The sequence below is a fragment of the Rhinoderma darwinii genome, chromosome 10 (assembly GCF_050947455.1).
Source record: "Rhinoderma darwinii isolate aRhiDar2 chromosome 10, aRhiDar2.hap1, whole genome shotgun sequence".
Classification (NCBI taxonomy): Eukaryota; Metazoa; Chordata; class Amphibia; order Anura; family Rhinodermatidae; genus Rhinoderma; species Rhinoderma darwinii.
In genome coordinates this window covers 4,514,429-4,535,256 of record NC_134696.1, presented here as the reverse complement: position 1 = coordinate 4,535,256, position 20,828 = coordinate 4,514,429, and the positions used below count along the sequence as shown (strand labels likewise).

General features: G+C 43.6%; 1 protein-coding gene across 1 annotated transcript in view; it reads left to right on the top strand.

Moving 5' to 3' along the window:
* ESAM (endothelial cell adhesion molecule) overlaps nucleotides 1–19,618 on the top strand; it is a 56,659-nt gene extending 37,041 nt beyond the window's left edge. The window contains exons 2-7 of the mRNA XM_075839185.1: nucleotides 5,867–6,024; nucleotides 9,289–9,490; nucleotides 11,987–12,139; nucleotides 14,104–14,226; nucleotides 14,318–14,459; nucleotides 15,155–19,618. Coding sequence (XP_075695300.1) covers nucleotides 5,867–6,024; nucleotides 9,289–9,490; nucleotides 11,987–12,139; nucleotides 14,104–14,226; nucleotides 14,318–14,459; nucleotides 15,155–15,605 — 1,229 coding nt within the window. The 3' untranslated portion in view covers nucleotides 15,606–19,618. The remainder of the gene's footprint in view (nucleotides 1–5,866; nucleotides 6,025–9,288; nucleotides 9,491–11,986; nucleotides 12,140–14,103; nucleotides 14,227–14,317; nucleotides 14,460–15,154) is intronic.
* The last annotated feature ends 1,210 nt before the right edge of the window (nucleotides 19,619–20,828 follow it).

Sequence of the window (20,828 nt, the reverse complement as noted above, 5' to 3'; positions counted from 1 at the left end):
CTTCCGTTTCCGCTACATTTCCTTCTAGATGATTTTTTTTATATTGCGGGATCTTAAATTTCATGATTAAGGATTTGGTGCAGTTCTGTTGCAGCGACGAATCTTCTTCTTCACCCTCCAGCAACTTGGACCTGAGCGCCCTCCGTATTTACTCAGCTACAGAATAGTATCAGTGCGTACACAGACGCAACGTGACCTTCCAATACAAGTGCATGGGAAGAGTCATGTTACTGCCTTGGTCCCCATTGACTTGTATTTGAGGCGACCATCACTCTTGCGCATCTCACAGCCATCGACACACCAATACATTCATATGGATGTCATCGTCCACCTTAGGCTGGAACCATCGTGTTAGGCCCCACGCACACGACCGGAAAAAATCTCCGGAATTGGAGACCGGCCCGGTTCTATTGGCCGCGGACACCTTTCCGTATCGCTGCGGAAGGGTGTCCGTGCCATAGAACCGTGCCGGGAATTATGCAGCATGTCCTACTTTTTTGTTTTTTTACGGGCTTTGTATGGGAGCACGGTACAAAAATGCGGCCCGCGGCGGCCGGTCGTGCCTGCAATCGTGGGCCGTGATTACAGGCATGGTTGTGTGCATGAGGCCTTAGGCCTGTTATCACATATTGTCCACAGACACCTTGTTTATTCACAGGAAGGTGTCTGGGCTGTAGAAGTGCACCGCAAAACATACAACATGTCCTATCTTTTGCTTTTTACGGGCTCGTGCTGTCACACTTTGTATGGCAGCACGAGCCGAAACTGCGGGAGGCCATCGGCGGCCAGGGCGTGCCTGCAATCGCGGCCTGTGATAATGGGCACGGCCGTGTGCATGGGGCCTTACATAAAGCCGTGATTGTGACATCCCCCATTGGGAAAACCTGGGATCCATCAGATTGGATGTCAACTTACTGTTTTTCTCATGATAAGCGGCGCCATATGTGCCGGACAGCCTCTTGTCGCCTTCCCTGCAAATAAATATTTTGGACGCTTGGCTGAGCAGATAGGACCGGTCAGTGGTAGGTTGCTGTTCGGTTCACAACCACCTTGATACATGATGTTCCATATTCAGCATCGTTGCATTGGATACATTTGTATCTATAATGTCTGTTGCCGGGTAACGGGGTTATGATCTCAAGATCACCTGTGGTTAATGTTTATAGGGAAGGACCTTGGAATGGTCTTATATGTGATTTACTACAGGCGCACCCTGGTCATATAGGGTGCAGGGTGCAGCTACCTAGAGTCACCGCTGCAAGTGCCCAGGTATGCAGGTGTGCGGGTGCCCAGGTATGCGGGTGCCCAGGTGTGCGGGTGCCCAGGTATGCGGGTGCCCAGGTATGCGGGTGCCCATTGCGCACAGCGACGTAGGTTGGGATCCGTATACAAATGTTTTCTGGTCATTTGATTGGTCACAGTTGAGATTTGTATGACTAAAATGTAATAATAACGATATAATACATAATAATAATGATCTATGGGAACAAGTTCTGTGACCATATAAAACGACGAGGCTGATCACGGGTCAAAGAACTCTGAGGTGACTTCTAATAGTCTTATAGTTGACAGTGGGCGGGTCATTATTCCTTAGGGCCTGTTCACACGTAGTGTTTTCAGGCGTAATTCGAGCGTTTTACGCCTCGAATTACACCTGAAAAGACGGCGCCATTACGCCTACAAACATCTGCCCATTGCTTGCAATCGGATTTACGATGTTCTGTTCCCACGAACCTTTATTTTACGCATCGCTGTCAAAATACGGCGCGTAAAATGACGGGTGCAGGTCACTTCTTGGGACGTTTTTGGAGGCGTTTTTCATTGACTCCATTGAAAAACAGCTCCAAAAATGGCTGTAAGAAACGCCGCGAAAAACGCGAGTAGTTACAAAAACGTCTGAAATGTAGAAGCTGTTTTCACCTGAAAACAGCTCCATATTTTCAGACGATTTTGGTCACTACTTGTAAACATTCCCTAATAATACACACCACAGCTGCTGCAGAGCATCATTTGGCAGGTGGGAATTTGATGTCAATCATTGATCGCTCCCATGTACAGCGCCGCCGCCGCCGCTTGGACATTGTTTCCCTTTCTCAGGGATAGATACAGGGATGATATATGGGATCTTGTCTTGTATGCCGTTCCCATCCCCAGTGCATTTACAGACATTGTTGTATCCGCTGATTGGTTTGTCAATGTCGGTCAGGGCTGGATACGTCCCCTCGCGCAGTGAAGGTTAAATACCCCAAATTGTCGGCTGCAGCCTCTTCTGTGCGTCCAGGCAGAATAAGCTCCTCTGCTCGGTGGTTGCTTAATCATCTTGATGGGAGTTTTGGAGCGCAGCGTCTTAGTGCTGGCGGCTGTGCGCGCTGCTCAGGGTCCTGTCTTTTCTCTTACTGTCATCATCTGAAATTACAGATGTGAAAAGATTTAATAAGAATAATCATTTTCTCCCATTTGCGAAGGGCCACATTAGGAGAAGACGTATCGTGTGTTCCCCATGTACATATTTCATGAGACTTTATTCTTCTACACTGCCCCCCAATTATAGCAATGACTTAGTGATGTCACCGCTGCTCTCTAGTGAATGGATAGGCTGCATTCTCAGTGATGTCACCGCTGCACTCTAGGGAATGGATAGGCTGCATTCTCAGTGATGTCACCGCTGCTCTCTAGTGAATGGATAGGCTGCATCCTCAGTGATGTCACCGCTGCTCTCTAGTGAATGGATAGGCTGCATTCTCAGTGATGTCACCGCTGCTCTCTAGTGAATGGATAGGCTGTATTCTCAGTGATGTCAGTGCTGCTCTCTAGTGAATGGATAGGCGGCATTCTCAGTGATGTCACCGCTCCTCTCTAGTGAATGGACAGGCTGAATTCTTAGTGATGTCACCGCTGCTCTCTAGTGAATGGATAGGCTGCATTCTCAGTGATGTCACCTCTGCTCTCTAGTGAATGGATAGGCTACATTCTCCGTGATGTCACCGCTGCTCTCTAGTGAATGGATAGGCTGCATTCTCAGTGATGTCACCTCTGCTCTCTAGTGAATGGATAGGCTACATTCTCCGTGATGTCACCGCTGCTCTCTAGTGCATGGATGGGCTGCATTCTCAGTGATGTCACCGCTGCTCTCTAGTGAATGGATAGGCTGCATTCTCCGTGACGTCAGCACTGCTCTCTAGTGAATGGATAGGCTGCATTCTCAGTGACGTCAGCGCTGCTCTCTAGTGAATGGATAGGCTGTCATCTCAGTGATGTCACCGCTGCTCTTCTGTGAATGGATAGGCTGAATTATCAGTGATGTCACCGCTGCTCTCTAGTGAATGGATAGGCTGTCATCTCAGTGATGTCACCGCTGCTCTTCTGTGAATGGATAGGCTTCATTCTCAGTGATGTCACCTCTGCTCTCTAGTGAATGGATAGGCTACATTCTCCGTGATGTCACCGCTGCTCTCTAGTGAATGGATAGGCTGCATTCTCAGTGATGTCACCGCTGCTCTCTAGTGCATGGATGGGCTGCATTCTCAGTGATGTCACCGCTGCTCTCTAGTGCATGGATAGGCTGCATTCTCCGTGACGTCAGCACTGCTCTCTAGTGAATGGATAGGCTGCATTCTCAGTGACGTCAGCGCTGCTCTCTAGTGAATGGATAGGCTGTCATCTCAGTGATGTCACCGCTGCTCTTCTGTGAATGGATAGGCTGAATTATCAGTGATGTCACCGCTGCTCTCTAGTGAATGGATAGGCTGTCATCTCAGTGATGTCACCGCTGCTCTTCTGTGAATGGATAGGCTTCATTCTCAGTGATGTCACCGCTGCTCTCTAGTGAATGGATAGGCTGTCTTCTCAGTGACGTCAGTGCTGCTCTCTAGTGAATGGATAGGCTGCATTCTCAGTGATGTCACCACTGCTCTGTAGTGAATGGATAGGCTGTCTTCTCTGTGTCGTCAGTGCTGCTCTCTAGAGAATGGATAGGCTGTAGTCTCAGTGACGTCAGTGCTGCTCTCTAGTGAATGGATAGGCTGCATTCTCAGTGATGTCACCTCTGCTCTCTAGTGAATGGATAGGCTGCATTCTCAGTGATGTCACTGCTGCTCTCTAGTGAATGGATAGGCTGCATTCTCAGTGATATCACCGCCGCTCTCTAGTGAATGATTGATTTTAGTTATTGCGCCATTATTGATGGGACATCAGAAGATCCGTTAGTTACATTATTTATAAATAGCACAACAATTTACGGAGGATAATCTGTTACACAATCTTTATAGAGTTCTATAAACTACACAGGATTCCTATTATCTGATTATTATGACATCCGCTACTACCCTGGTACTTCACACTCACATTATACATATATATAACATCTCTTGCAGTCTATTACATAATTTTCTGGCCTGATCAGGGTCTTCTCCAGCGCAGTAACAGTTAAATAGTTCACGTTCTGTTCATTCCAGCAGATCAGTCGATTTAGGTTAATTATTGATCCCTAGTTACATTAGTTACATAGCGGGAGGCACGTGGACCTGAGCACTTATACTGTTTATTATGTGTTATATCCTAGATAGGTGTGTGATATGTGTGATATGTGTGTGATATGTGGGATATGTGGGATATGTGTGATGATACTGGGGAAGGAGTGGATGTAATCATATCCTCAGGAGGGATCACTTCACACTACAAGACCACGTGTTCCGTGAGACGTTATTGATGGTCCAGTATATGTCTGTACCGGATGTGAAATAAAACACAGCAGAGTACTATAAAGAACTTGTATTCAGCCCTTGTGTGAGTTCCGGATGATAGAAACGGAACTACCTGTATATAAGCTATGTTCACACAGAGTTTTTTGACGAGATTTTTGACGTGGAAACCGCACCACAAAACTAGTCAAAAACGGCCCGAAATGCCTCCCATTGACTTCAATGGGAGGCAGAGAAAGCGTATTTCGCGGCGTTTTATGCCTGCGGTGCTCAATGGCCGCGGGCGAAAGACGCCGCAAAAATCGTCGTGCAGGGAGAGGAAAATCTTCCTCAAACTTCAAAACCGAATTTTGAGACAGAAATTCCGCCTGCAAAAAACTCTGTGAACACAGCCTAAGTGCATGCAGCTAATACGTTCAAAACTGGTCAAAGCAAGTTCTATCTGCCGCACAGTAAACCGCCTCTCCGTGCCGCACAGTAAACCGCCTCTCCGTGCCGCACAGTAGACCGCCTCTCCGTGCCGCACAGTAGACCGCCTCTCCGTGCCGCACAGTAGACCGCCTCTCCGTGCCGCACAGTAGACCGCCTCTCCGTGCCGCACAGTAGACCGCCTCTCCGTGCCGCACAGTAGACCGCCTCTCCGTGCCGCACAGTAGACCGCCTCTCCGTGCCGCACAGTAGACCGCCTCTCCGTGCCGCACAGTAGACCGCCTCTCCGTGCCGCACAGTAGACCGCCTCTCCGTGCTGCACAGACTTGCTCCATATTTCTGAAACCAGGCTGGGTTCACACGACCATGTTACGTCCGTAATGGACGGAACGTATTTCGGCCGGAAGTCCCGGACCGAACACAGTGCAGGGAGCCGGGCTCCTATCATCATAGTTATGTACGACGCTAGGAGTCCCTGCCTCGCTGCGGGACAACTGTCCCGTACTGTAATCATGTTTTCAGTACGGGACAGCAGTTCCACGGAGAGGCATCCATTACGGACGTAACATGCTCATGTGAACCCAGCCTTATTCTCACGTGTAGGCAGAGCTTTATAGTCAAACTCTGCACAACAGATTTACTACAATTTTCCACCACTATTCATTAGTATTACATTTCCTACATATTTTTGTTTTGTTTACGCTGATTGGTAAAGATGTTGTTTTCTGTGCTGACAGAACTCTCCCTGGCAGTGCTGCAAGTTCACGTAGACCAGAAACAAGTGACGGCAATAGAAGGTCAAAGTGTAACACTCCGCATCTGGTATTCAAACGACTCTGAAGAAAAACCGTATATCACCTGCTACATACAGAGAGCGCAGGAGGATCAGGTCCAGGTAGAACATCATATAATGATAAAAAATACTGCCCCTATATACAAGAATATAACTACTATAATACTGCTCCTATATACAAGAATATAACTACTATAATACTGCCTCTATATACAAGAATATAACTACTATAATACTGCCCCCTATATACAAGAATATAACTACTATAATACTGCTCCTATATACAAGAATATAACTACTATAATACTGCCTCTATATACAAGAATATAACTACTATAATACTGCTCCTATATACAAGAATATAACTACTATAATACTGCTCCTATATACAAGAATATAACTACTATAATACTGCTTCTATATACAAGAATATAACTACTATAATACTGCTCCTATATACAAGAATATAACTACTATAATATTGCGTCCTATATACAAGAATATAACTACTATAATACTGCTTCTATATACAAGAATATAACTACTATAATACTGCCCCCTATATACAAGAATATAACTACTATAATACTGCTCCTATATACAAGAATATAACTACTATAATACTGCTCCTATATACAAGAATATAACTACTATAATACTGCTCCTATATACAAGAATATAACTACTATAATACTGCCCTCTATATACAAGTATATAACTACTATAATACTGCCCCCTATATACAAGAATATAACTACTATAATACTGTCCCTATATACAAAAATATATAACTACTATAATACTGCCCCCTATATACAAGAATATAACTACTATAATACTCCCCCCTATATACAAGAATATAACTACTATAATACTGCTCCTATATACAAGAATATAACTACTATAATACTGCTCCTATATACAAGAATATAACTACTATAATACTGCTCCTATATACAAGAATATAACTACTATAATACTGCTCCTATATAAAAGAATATAACTACTATAATACCGCCCCCAATATACAAGAATATAACTACTATAATACTGCTCCTATATACAAGAATATAACTACTATAATACTGGCCCCTATATACAAGAATATAACTACTATAATACTGGCCCCTATATACAAGAATATAACTACTATAATACTGCTCCCTATATACAAGAATATAACTACTATAATACTGCCCCTATATACAAGAATATAACTACTATAATACTGCCCCCTATATACAGGAATATAACTACTATAATACTGCCCCTATATACAAGAATATAACTACTATAATACTGCTCCTATATACAAGAATATAACTACTATAATACTGCCCCCTATATACAAGAATATAACTACTATAATACTGCTCCTATATACAAGAATATAACTACTATAATACTGGCCCCTATATACAAGAATATAACTACTATAATACTGCTCCCTATATACAAGAATATAACTACTATAATACTGCCCCTATATACAAGAATATAACTACTATAATACTGCTCCCTATATACAAGAATATAACTACTATAATACTGCCCCCTATATACAAGAATATAACTACTATAATACTGCCTCCTATATACAAGAACATAACTACTATAATACTGCTCCCATATACAAGAATATAACTACTATAATACTGCCCCTATATATAAGAATATAACTACTATAATACTGCCTCCTATATACAAGAATATAACTACTATAATACTGCCTCCTGTATACAAGAATATAACCACTATAATACTGCCCCTATATACAAGAATATAACTACTATAATACTGCTCCTATATACAAGAATATAACTACTACATTACTGCCCCCTATATACAAGAATATAACTACTATAATACTGCTCCCTATATACAAGAATATAACTACTATAATACTGCCCCCTGTATACAAGAATATAACTACTATAATACTGCCTCCTATATACAAGAATATAACTACTATAATACTGCTCCCTATATACAAGAATATAACTACTATAATACTGCCCCTATATACAAGAATATAACTACTATAATACTGCCCCTATATACAAGAATATAACTACTATAATACTGCTCCCTATATACAAGAATATAACTACTATAATACTGCCCCCTATATACAAGAATATAACTACTATAATACTGCCTCCTATATACAAGAATATAACTACTATAATACTGCCCCTATAGAGAAGAATATAACTACTATAATACTGCTCCTATATACAAGAATATAACTACTATAATACTGCCCCCTATATACAAGAATATAACTACTATAATACTGCCCCCTATATACAAGAATATAACTACTATAATACTGCCCCTATAGAGAAGAATATAACTACTATAATACTGCCCCCTATATACAAGAATATAACTACTATAATACTGCCCCTATATACAAGAATATAACTACTATAATACTGCCCCTATATACAAGAATATAACTACTATAATACTGCTCCCTATATACAAGAATATAACTACTATAATACTGCCCCCTATATACAAGAATATAACTACTATAATACTGCCTCCTATATACAAGAATATAACTACTATAATACTGCCCCTATAGAGAAGAATATAACTACTATAATACTGCTCCTATATACAAGAATATAACTACTATAATACTGCCCCCTATATACAAGAATATAACTACTATAATACTGCCCCCTATATACAAGAATATAACTACTATAATACTGCTCCCTATATACAAGAATATAACTACTATAATACTGCCCCTATATACAAGAATATAACTACTATAATACTGCCCCTATATACAAGAATATAACTACTATAATACTGCTCCCTATATACAAGAATATAACTACTATAATACTGCCCCCTATATACAAGAATATAACTACTATAATACTGCCTCCTATATACAAGAATATAACTACTATAATACTGCCCCTATAGAGAAGAATATAACTACTATAATACTGCTCCTATATACAAGAATATAACTACTATAATACTGCCCCCTATATACAAGAATATAACTACTATAATACTGCCCCCTATATACAAGAATATAACTACTATAATACTGCTCCTATATACAAGAATATAACTACTATAATACTGCCCCTATATACAAGAATATAACTACTATAATACTGCCCCTATAGAGAAGAATATAACTACTATAATACTGCTCCTATATCCAAGAATATAACTACTATAATACCGCCTCCTATATACAAGAATATAACTACTATAATACTGCCCCCTATATACAAGAATATAACTACTATAATACTGCCCCTATAGAGAAGAATATGGACATGGTGACTATGTAGGAGATGTCTTATTAATGCTCCTCGCTATTTGCAGATCGTGAATTACATGGACGGAGAAGCTTACATCGCGGAAGGTTTTACAGGCCGGTTGGATTTTGTGCATAAAATGCAGACGAAAGACATCTCTATTGTAATTAATAAGACTCGGGCTACAGACTCCGGACAATATCGCTGTTACGTCAATGTGCGCAATGAGGGGAGCAATAATATCGGGGTGATTGATGTGTCCATCCTGGGTGAGTTCGGGAAGTTGTGAATAGTCTGCAGGAATGTATTGTTATAAATAGGGAGCTATGGCTCAAGATGTCGGTGATTGTGTGGAGGGAGCGATGATCTGCAGAAATCATTATCATCTGATAATACAGACAGTGCCCTATAACATTACCTGCCAGTCAGTGCCCCTATAACATTACCAGCCACAGACAGTGCCCTATAACATTACCAGCCAGTCAGTGCCCCTATAACATTACTAGCCACAGTCAGTGCCCCTATAACATTACCAGCCACAGTCAGTGCCCCTATAACATTACCAGCCACAGACAGTGCCCCTATAACATTACCAGCCACAGACAGTGCCCTATAACATTACCAGCCAGTCAGTGCCCCTATAACATTACTAGCCACAGTCAGTGCCCCTATAACATTACCAGCCACAGTCAGTGCCCCTATAACATTACCAGCCACAGACAGTGCCCTATAACATTACCAGCCAGTCAGTGCCCCTATAACATTACTAGCCACAGTCAGTGCCCCTATAACATTACCAGCCACAGTCAGTGCCCCTATAACATTACCAGCCACAGTCAGTGCCCCTATAACATTACCAGCCAGTCAGTGCCCCTATAACATTACCAGCCACAGTCAGTGCCCCTATAACATTACCAGCCACAGTCAGTGCCCCTATAACATTACCAGCCACAGTCAGTGCCCCATAACATTACCAGCCAGTCAGTGCCCCTATAACATTACCAGCCACAGTCAGTGCCCCTATAACATTACCAGCCACAGTCAGTGCCCCTATAACATTACCAGCCACAGTCAATGACCTATAACATTACCAGCCACAGTCAGTGCCCCTATAACAATACCAGCCACAGTCAGTGCCCCTATAACATTACCAGCCACAGTCAGTGCCCCTATAACAATACCAGCCACAGTCAGTGCCCCTATAACATTACCAGCCAGTCGTGCCCCTATAACATTACCTACCACAGCCCCTATAACATTACCAGCCACAGCCAGTGCCCCTATAGCATTACCAGCCACAGTCAGTGCCCCTATAACATTACCAGCCACAGCCAGTGTCCCTATAACATTACCTGCCAGTCCGTGCCCCTATAACATTACCAGCCACAGTCAGTGCCCCTATAACATTACCAGCCACTGTCAGTGCCCCTATAACAACATTACCAGCCACAGTCAGTGCCCCATAACATTACTAGCCACAGTCAGTGCCCCTATAACATTACCAGCCACAGTCCGTGCCCCTATAACATTACCAGCCACATTCAGTGCCCCTATAACATTACCAGCCACAGCCAGTGCCCCTATAACATTACCAGCCACAGACAGTGCCCCTATAACATTACCAGCCACAGTCAGTGCCCCTATAACATTACCAGACACAGTCCGTGCCCCTATAACATTACCTACCACAGCCCCTATAACATTACCAGCCACAGCCAGTGCCCCTATAACATTACCAGCCAGTCAGTGCCCCATAACATTACTAGCCACAGTCAGTGCCCCTATAACATTACCAGCCACAGTCAGTGCCCCTATAACATTACCAGCCACAGTCAGTGCCCCTATAATATTACCAGCCACAGTCAGTGCCCCTATAACATTACCAGTCACAGTCGGTGCCCCTATAACATTACCAGCCACAGTCAGTACCCCTATAACATTACCAGCCACAGTCAGTACCCCTATAAGTCAGAGCCCCTATAACATTACCAGCCAGTCAGTGCCCCTATAACATTACCAACTATAGTCAGTGCCTCCATAACATTACTAGTCGCAATCGGTGCCTCCATTATATTATCAACCAACCAGTTAAAGTAGCAGTTCCTAGTAGTATCCAGGAACCAGCAATCCCTGACTGACCCTCTAAATTCAGGACCCCTGGGTGGCATATATTGGGCTCCACAGCTGACAATAATCAGGGACAATAAGCAGGTCCCAGGAGAAATCCCTCCATTAATCCTCATTATATTCTTTGGAGTGAGAGCTGGGACAGGTAACCTGCTTATTTCCAGGAATAACAGTAGAGGGTTGAAAATTGAACCCCTCAGCGCAGTATATGACCCCTATAAATATAAACATTCTGCAGATTCTAAAGTAACTAAAAACTAAACTGTCCTAATCCCTAGTCTACACTGGACGGACCAAAAAGCAGATTAAGACCATTTTCTGCCGTCCATTGTAGTTTCTTTACGATCGAGCGCGACAAACCCTGACCGAAGGCCAGCGCCACCTGATGGAAGATACTTGGTCTTCACCTGCCATCTAGTGGTCATTCGTCAGTACTGCAGAGTTTATGATATACTCCAGATACAATGTATCAGCTGACGCACGGCTCCCCCTTATTTACATGTTTACTGTTCGTTATTTTTCCCTTTTTCCTCTTTTTTTTTCACAGATTTCCAGTTTAAAAAAAAAAATATAATCAGAATACAAAATGTGATCAATGACATCAATAATTTGAAGGTGTTTTTTTTTCTTCTATACAGTGCCCCCTTCTAAACCCACATGCCAGTTACATGGAGACCCCTATATCAGTGCCAATGTTACCCTCATCTGCAAGTCTTCCTCAGGACAGCCTGTGCCCATCTATTCCTGGAAGAAGACAGCGGCCACCGTGGTTTACTTTCCATCGGTTCACGGTAAATACGTTTTTTATATGAAACGCGTCCTCGCCAATGGTGGATCATCATTATTAATCAGAAATAATAATGGTATTTGCCCCCAGCGGCTCTTTGGGCTCCGTATTTTCTCCTTTTAGGCCTCTTGCACGCGACCGTAAGGGCTTTTACTGTGCGGCAAATACAGATCCGCCGGCTACGGATACACATCCGCAGCTGTCCGCAATTGCGTAAGCACCCATAGACTTCTGTGGGCGAGTCTGTGCAGCAATTGCGGACACGAATAGGACATGTTCTATATTTTACGGATCATTTCTACGGCCTGGACACACATCCGGAAATATACAGAAAGGCGTCCGTGGCCAATAGAAATGAATGGGTCCGCAATTTCATCTGTAATTATGGATGAAAATTGTGGTTGTGTGCATGGGGCCTTATTCTGTAAACCAGTGGTCTCCAGCTGCTGCCAAACTATCACTGAGGTCGTTTGCGGCTGTCAGGGCACGCTGGGGGTTGTAGTTTTGCTAGAGAGACACCGGTTGGAGACGCCTGCTAGTGATGTGCTCTTTAACCCTTTAATCCCCTCTATATACCATATAAATGGCGCAGATTAGATGGGGATCTCTCCAGTTACACTCAGCATATCCCTGTATGTCATGATTTCTTGTGGAGTGACTCCTCTCTATGCCGTAGCGCAGTCTGTGTAATAATCAGCAGCTCCGTGATTTACAAATCACTGTGAACTGGTGGGGGATGGGGAATAGATTGTCCGTAATCCTCAAGAAGGATTATTATGGGGGGAGGGATTCTGAGATTTCCGGCACGTGGGGTTTTTATCCAGGTAGAGCAGGAGAGACCCAGATATAGGACGAACGCTTGTCTGCGCCTGTATTGCGGCCAGAAATCGCAGCCCAACCTGAGTCTGAGGACCCGAACTCCCCGCGTTATGGGTCCATTTGATGCCGCGAGTTCAGGCGATCAGAAATGAAGCGCGCGTGGAGCCGCCTGGTGGAAACTTGTTGATCATTTTATATAATGAAAAGTTCTGTAACTTTGTAATAGACTTTAGCGCTTTTCTGGTGTAGAAAAGTCGCAAAAAGTGGCAAAAGTCGCCTTTTGGCCATTTTCAAAATCTTTGCTTGCTGTCACTGAATTCTTGTTTAGGCCATGTTCACACGCTAAAGTAAAAACGGCTGTAAAATACGGAGCTTCAAGGGAAAACCGCCTCTGATTTTCAGCCGTTTTTATAGCGTCAAACGTTTTTTGATGTGTTTTCTGGAGCCATTTTTGGAGCTGTTTTTCTATTGACACAATGAAAAACGGCTCCAAAAACGGCTCAATAAGTGACATGCTCCTTCTTTTTACGGGGCGTTTTTTTAATGTGCCATTCTTTCAAATGGCTGTGTAAAAAAACGCCCCTTCTGAATGAAACGCCGTTTTTCCCATTGAAATCAATAGGCAGATGTTTGGATGCGTTTAGTTTCCATTTTTCGAGGCGTTTCCGCTGCCAAAATTTGCCTGACAACACTGTGTGTGAACATTCCCTTAGTCTCAGCTGTGAGAATAATTCCGTATTTACAGATTTTCAGCCTTCGGATCTAATTAATAATATTTCAGTTCCTTGACAGCAAGCAGAGATCTTAACAATTGTGAGAAATGAAACACAAAGTATATTAGAAGGTTGCTGAAGTCCTCGTGATACATCAGTTTTTCTTTATTTACAGCAGTTCTGAATTGTCTTGGGCAGATCACTCTCTAGCACATTTGTTTCCTAAAATACTCTGTGCTACTGAGGGATTCTGCTTTGTCACCTGTCCCTATTCCCCTCCTCACATCATGACACCGCTCCTGTCACATGCTGCCTTCTTCTATAAGATACTGTCTCCCTCTGCATCGCCGCTAAAACACTCTGTGCTGCTGTGGGCTTTCTCATGATGTCATTGTTGTAGTTATATTGTCTAATATATAACATTTTTTCTTTGCAGACGCGGTGAAGGGAACCTTAACCCTGACCAATCTTACAGCGGACAACGCCGGGACGTATATGTGCACCTCCCGAAACACTGCCGGAGTGTCTGAGTGTAACATCACAATGGAGGTGAAGTCGGGTAAGTGCAGTTGCAGGGAACCATTGATGCCCCCTGGTGGTGAGTTGTGGTGTCCCAGGTACTAATACCTATCATTACCGATACCCCGCAGCCTCCAGGACAACCATAATTGTGGGAGCGGTCGTGGGGTCGATCGCTGGACTCTGCTGCCTGGCGATACTGGTGGTGGTACTGATCTACCTGTACCGACGAGGAATGAAAACTGCGCAAGACGAAACCGAGAACGACATCAAGTAAGAATATTTCACGGATGGTTATTTGAAAAATTAAAGGGCTTTTCCATCAGTTCATGAAACTCCTATCACACTATTTATTCCGGAACGGATTCAGATCGTACAGCGCCAAAAATAGGAAAACATCGTCCTCTCCTGACTCCGCTTCTTATTTATATCTATTTGTGGGAAAGCTGGGTGAGAACCAATATGGCTGCCATCAGCGCTCCTGTGACGGTTATCACCCAGCTTTCCCAGCGTATCTACCTAGTAACGCAGCAATATGAGAGCGGGGGATGTAGCTCTACAGAACAGATCTGTTGTTTGGGATTCTGGGAAAGTTGGGTGACAACTCCTCTAGGAGATATAATGGCAGCCGTTGGTTGTCACCCAGTTGTCGGCCTCGTACCGGATAGAACTAACAAATGGCTGAATTAAATTTTGATCTGTTCCTAGGAAAGCTGTGTGATAACTAATGGCCGCCATTATATCTCCTAGACGGGTTGTCACCGTCCTCTCCCTGCACGGGTGAAGCCCCTGAGAGGTTTCTGCCTGCTGTGCCCTCCTGCAAAGCATCATGGACCATCGCTTTGTGAGCACGATACGGCGTTTAGGGGGCGCGGTCTTTATTAGCCGGCAGATATGAAGTTACCGTTTTATGGTGTGAACGATGCAGAACTTTCTCCCAGAGTAATCAGTTATTTTATTTTGCGCAGGGAGGACGCCCCAGCTCCGAAGACTCTCCCCTGGCCCAAGGGCAGTGATTCCGGCCTGGCATATAAAAATGGCACCTTATCCTCCATGGGCAGCCACCGGGATCACAAACCGTACCCGTTGAAGTCGCCGTCCGACACCACGTCCATCAACACCGCCACAGGCAGCCACCTCGGCTACAGACCCCCCTATGTCGTCGGCAGAGTTACTACACCCACCCCCAGCATGTCCAGCCAGTCACTGCCCACCTACATGGCACCATCTAATGGCAACTACTACAGCACGGCTGTGCCAACAAACCGGGGCACCCTGCAAAAGACCAACGGCGTGGAGCAACAGCCTCCCAGGAAGGAGACAAACATCCCATCCGGGGTCACTCCATCCAACCTGGTGCGGATGGGGGCTGTGCCAGTCATGGTGCCCGCTCAGAGCCAGGCAGGCTCCCTGGTGTAAACAATATTGTTATACAGAACTGAATGTTTACAGGACTCCACTGCCAACGACCGGAATCGCCAACCGTCCACCATCTTATCCAGTCTGGAGGCGCAGGGCATTCTCCGGGTCATTGGTCTCACCCATGGGGCATCACTGCCATGCACCGCGTTGTATTGACGCCCCTGCGCTGTTATAAAGTCTTCATTATATCCGGCGAGTTTCCTGGATTCGTTGACGTTTCCCGTCCCGGCTCCTCATTGGTCATCATACTTATTTTTTTATTACATTTGTGTCCTAATTTTTGGCTTGGAGTTTATGGCGCCCTAAAGTACCGAACAACGCGATGGCATCCGGAAATCTAGCTGACACCGATCGTGTGACTGGATACTGTCTTCTATTGGCTACATTGTTCTTATGCTTCCACTTAAAGGGACCTACCTCTGAGATCGGGATCGCTATCCCAGAAGTGCTGGAAAACATCTGGTCATGTAAGCCCCTCCCCCTTGTGGGTGTCACATGTCTCGTTTCTCTACAGTTCTGAAAGGGTCCGGAGGGGAGGGGATCATTTCTTCTGGTTCTGGATGGTCCCCGTTCAGCTTTGATATCACATTGTGAAGGTGAACGTCCTGGAGAAAAGTTCTCTAGAAAACGTTACACTGACGGATCGGTTATAAAGAAGATGATGATCATAATGATCGCTGCCCGCAGATCAGGGGCCGATACCTGGGACCGTGCAGGTCATGGAGGCTCTAAGTGGTGGTTGATTATCACTGATCTCTCCTTTATCAGCAACGACCTGAGGTTCTCCCTGCTGGGAGTTGTAGTGTCACACAGCACAGATTCCTCCTATATCAGCTTCACATGGATTGTAATGAATAGGGATCTGCGGGCCACATATTCCTGCAAGCGAACGCACCAGACAGAAGCGTGACCATCGTTTTCCTTCTCTCACTATAATTCCATTTGCCTCCTTCCATAATATTTTAGGGAATGTAGTGCATGCGGGTCACTCGGACAGTATCACACATGATAGGATTAGATACACAGCTCAGCAGACAGTATCACACATGATAGGATTAGATACACAGCTCAGCAGACAGTATCACACATGATAGGATTAGATACACAGCTCAGAGACAGTATCACACATGATAGGATTAGATACACAGCTCAGAGACAGTATCACACATGATAGGATTAGATACACAGCTCAGCAGACAGTATCACACATGATAGGATTAGATACACAGCTCAGAGACAGTATCACACATGATAGGATTAGATACATGGCTCCGCAGACAGTATCACACATGATAGGACTAGATACACAGCTCAGCAGACAGGATCACACATGATAGGATTAGATACACAGCTCAGCAGACAGTATCACACATGATAGGATTAGATACACAGCTCAGCAGACAGGATCACACATGATAGGATTAGATACACAGCTCAGCAGACAGTATCACTCATGATAGGATTAGATACACAGCTCAGCAGACAGTATCACACATGATAGGATTAGATACACAGCTCAGCAGACAGGATCACGCATGATAGGATTAGATACACCGCTCAGCAGACAGTATCACACATGATAGGATTAGATACACAGCTCAGCAGACAGTATCACACATGATAGGATTAGATACATGGCTCCGCAGACAGTATCACACATGATAGGACTAGATACACAGCTCAGCAGACAGGATCACACATGATAGGATTAGATACACAGCTCAGCAGACAGTATCACACATGATAGGATTAGATACACAGCTCAGCAGACAGGATCACACATGATAGGATTAGATACACAGCTCAGCAGACAGTATCACACATGATAGGATTAGATACACAGCTCAGCAGACAGGATCACGCATGATAGGATTAGATACACCGCTCAGCAGACAGTATCACACATGATAGGATTAGATACACAGCTCTGCAGACAGGATCACGCATGATAGGATTAGATACACCACTCAGCAGACAGTATCACACATGATCGGATTAGATACACAGCTCAGCAGACATTATCACACATGATAGGATTAGATATTGTGGCTCAGCAGACAGTATCACACATGATAGGATTAGATACACAGCTCAGCAGACAGTATCACACATGATAGGATTAGATACACAGCTCAGCAGACAGTATCACACATGATAGGATTAGATACACAGCTCAGCAGACCGTATCACACATGATAGGATTAGATACATGGCTCCGCAGCGGTATCACACATGATAGGATTAGATACATGGCTCCGCAGCGGTATCACACATGATAGGATTAGATACACAGCTCAGCAGACAGTATCACACATGATAGGATTAGATACATGGCTCCGCAGCGGTATCACACATGATAGGATTAGATACATGGCTGCGCAGCGGTATCACACATGATAGGATTAGATACACAGCTCAGCAGACAGTATCACACATGATAGGATTAGATACATGGCTCCGCAGCGGTATCACACATGATAGGATTAGATACATGGCTCCGCAGCGGTATCACACATGATAGGATTAGATATACAGCTCAGCAGACAGTATCACACATGATAGGATTAGATACATGGCTCCGCAGCGGTATCACACATGATAGGATTAGATACATGGCTCCGCAGCGGTATCACACATGATAGGATTAGATACATGGCTCCGCAGCGGTATCACACATGATAGGATTAGATACATGGCTCCGCAGCGGTATCACACATCATAGGATTAGATACATGGCTCCGCAGCGGTATCACACATGATAGGATTAGATACATGGCTCCGCAGCGGTATCACACATGATAGGATTAGATACATGGCTCCGCAGCGGTATCACACATGATAGGATTAGATACATGGCTCCGCAGCGGTATCACACATGATAGGATTAGATACATGGCTCCGCAGCGGTATCACACATGATAGGATTAGATACATGGCTCCGCAGCGCGCTGTTCCTGGAGATTATTTTTTTTGTATTGAATTTCAGTAACATTTTATAATATGTGAACAAGTCGTTTCTATGACAACTAAAAGTCTTGTATGAATTGGCGTCTTGGACATCGTTCGCGGCCTCAGAGTTGGCGCCGTGCATTATATTTATAGTGGGACAAGATTCTTGAGCAGCAAATGGTGCAGAAATTATTCTAATTGTAAGCTCAGATGGTTCAACCACTAATATAAAGTGATACACACCGTGTTATGTCTCTGGGATCTGTTGTGGCTTCAGTCGATTATTAGATTATTATACAGAACATGTAACCCTGGAGCAAGGAATCCGTCAGACGTCCACAATGATGCCATGCAACTGCTTAAAGGAGAAGTGTCGCCTCTTATGAAGATTGCTCTGTTACATTTCTGTGGAGCGCATCTTGCTGATTAAATGATAAGAATTGTGTTGTATAAAGGACGTTTCCTTCAAATATCAGTACAATGTAACATACTTTATTACTTGCAGTACCTTTTTTCACCACTTTGCTGTAGACGAATAAAGCCATAGAGACCAATGAAACAGCGCCCCCATCAAATTCTTGACCAAACTATTTACCTTTTATATTGTAAAGCTTTGCAGGGCCGCGTTTCCCGGACAGGGCAGAGTTTTTTTTATTTTAATCAGACGACCTTTATGACCCATCTGCTATTTGAGGAGGATTTGGTGTTTCCCTTTAAATCTCCCCACATGACTCTTATTACCAATCAGCGCAGTATTTGCTCACCGGTCTGGATCTTGCTGCTCGTATTTGGCTGCAGCAGTGAACCTGCGATCACATGACCTTTATTTTGCTTTATTATTTATGTACTTTGTTACTTTGTGTATTTTTATAAAAAAAAATTGTACAGAACAGATATGAAACCAAAGCCGCTGAATGAGCTGATTCCAATGTTATATTTTTTATGATGTGCGATGTTATAATATATATATATGATTACGTGGTGAACGCTCTCGGCGATGCCAAGTTATTCCGCTGTAATATTTCAAAGTGAATTTTTCATTAAAAGGAAAACTAATTTTACTTGTCTCGGCCTCCATCATCATTGATGTCTGTTCTAAATATATGAGCGTGTTATAATTTACACCAGAACATGCCAAATGATGGAAACCAACATGGCAACCATTATGTGTTTCACCCATCTTTCCCAGACTCCTGAATGGCAAACCGGCCATCTTCTGTAGTGATACATTCCCTGCTCCTATATCGCTGTGTTATTAGGCAGATCTGTTGTTCTGGAGCCTCCGATACAAATCGTGTTTAGTGATGGGGAGCGCCGTCCCAGCTACGTCATTGCGGTGGTTGTACATTTCGCAGCTTCCCGCTCTTTGTGTTTATTAATAATAATAATAATAATAATCATTCTGGGCAGATAATATCACAATTCTCCGATGCTCACAAATAATTCATTTCTCGAATGCTTGTTTAGGATTTTACCTCTTTCAATGGAAAGTGCAGTTTGTTAGTTCTTCCAGCAGGGGGCAGAAAATACTCAGAATTACCTGCTACATCTGTAAAGAGTCCAGAGAGATCTAGATCATAATCTCGATTCTAATGTCAGTGACGTGTTATATACTGGAGACATTGTGACGATTGTCAGTCGTGTGTTATATACTGGAGACATTGTGACGGTTGTCAGTCATGTGTTATATACTGGAGACATTGTGACGGCTGTCAGTCATGTGTTATATACTGGAGACATTGTGACGGTTGTCAGTGATGTGTTATATACTGGAGACATTGTGACGGTTGTCAGTCATGTGTTATATACTGGAGACATTGTGACGATTGTCAGTCATGTGTTATATACTGGAGACATTGTGACGGCTGTCAGTGATGTGTTATATACTGGAGACATTGTGACGGCTGTCAGTCATGTGTTATATACTGGAGACATTGTGACGGCTGTCAGTCATGTGTTATATACTGGAGACATTGTGACGATTGTCAGTCATGTGTTATATACTGGAGACATTGTGATGGTTGTCAATCATGTGTTATATACTGGAGACATTGTGACGGTTGTCAGTCGTGTGTTATATACTGGAGACATTGTGACGGTTGTCAGTCATGTGTTATATACTGGAGACATTGTGACAGTTGTCAGTCATGTGTTATATACTGGAGACATTGTGACAGTTGTCAGTCATGTGTTATATACTGGAGACATTGTGACGGTTGTCAATCATGTGTTATATACTGGAGACATTGTGACGGCTGTCAGTCATGTGTT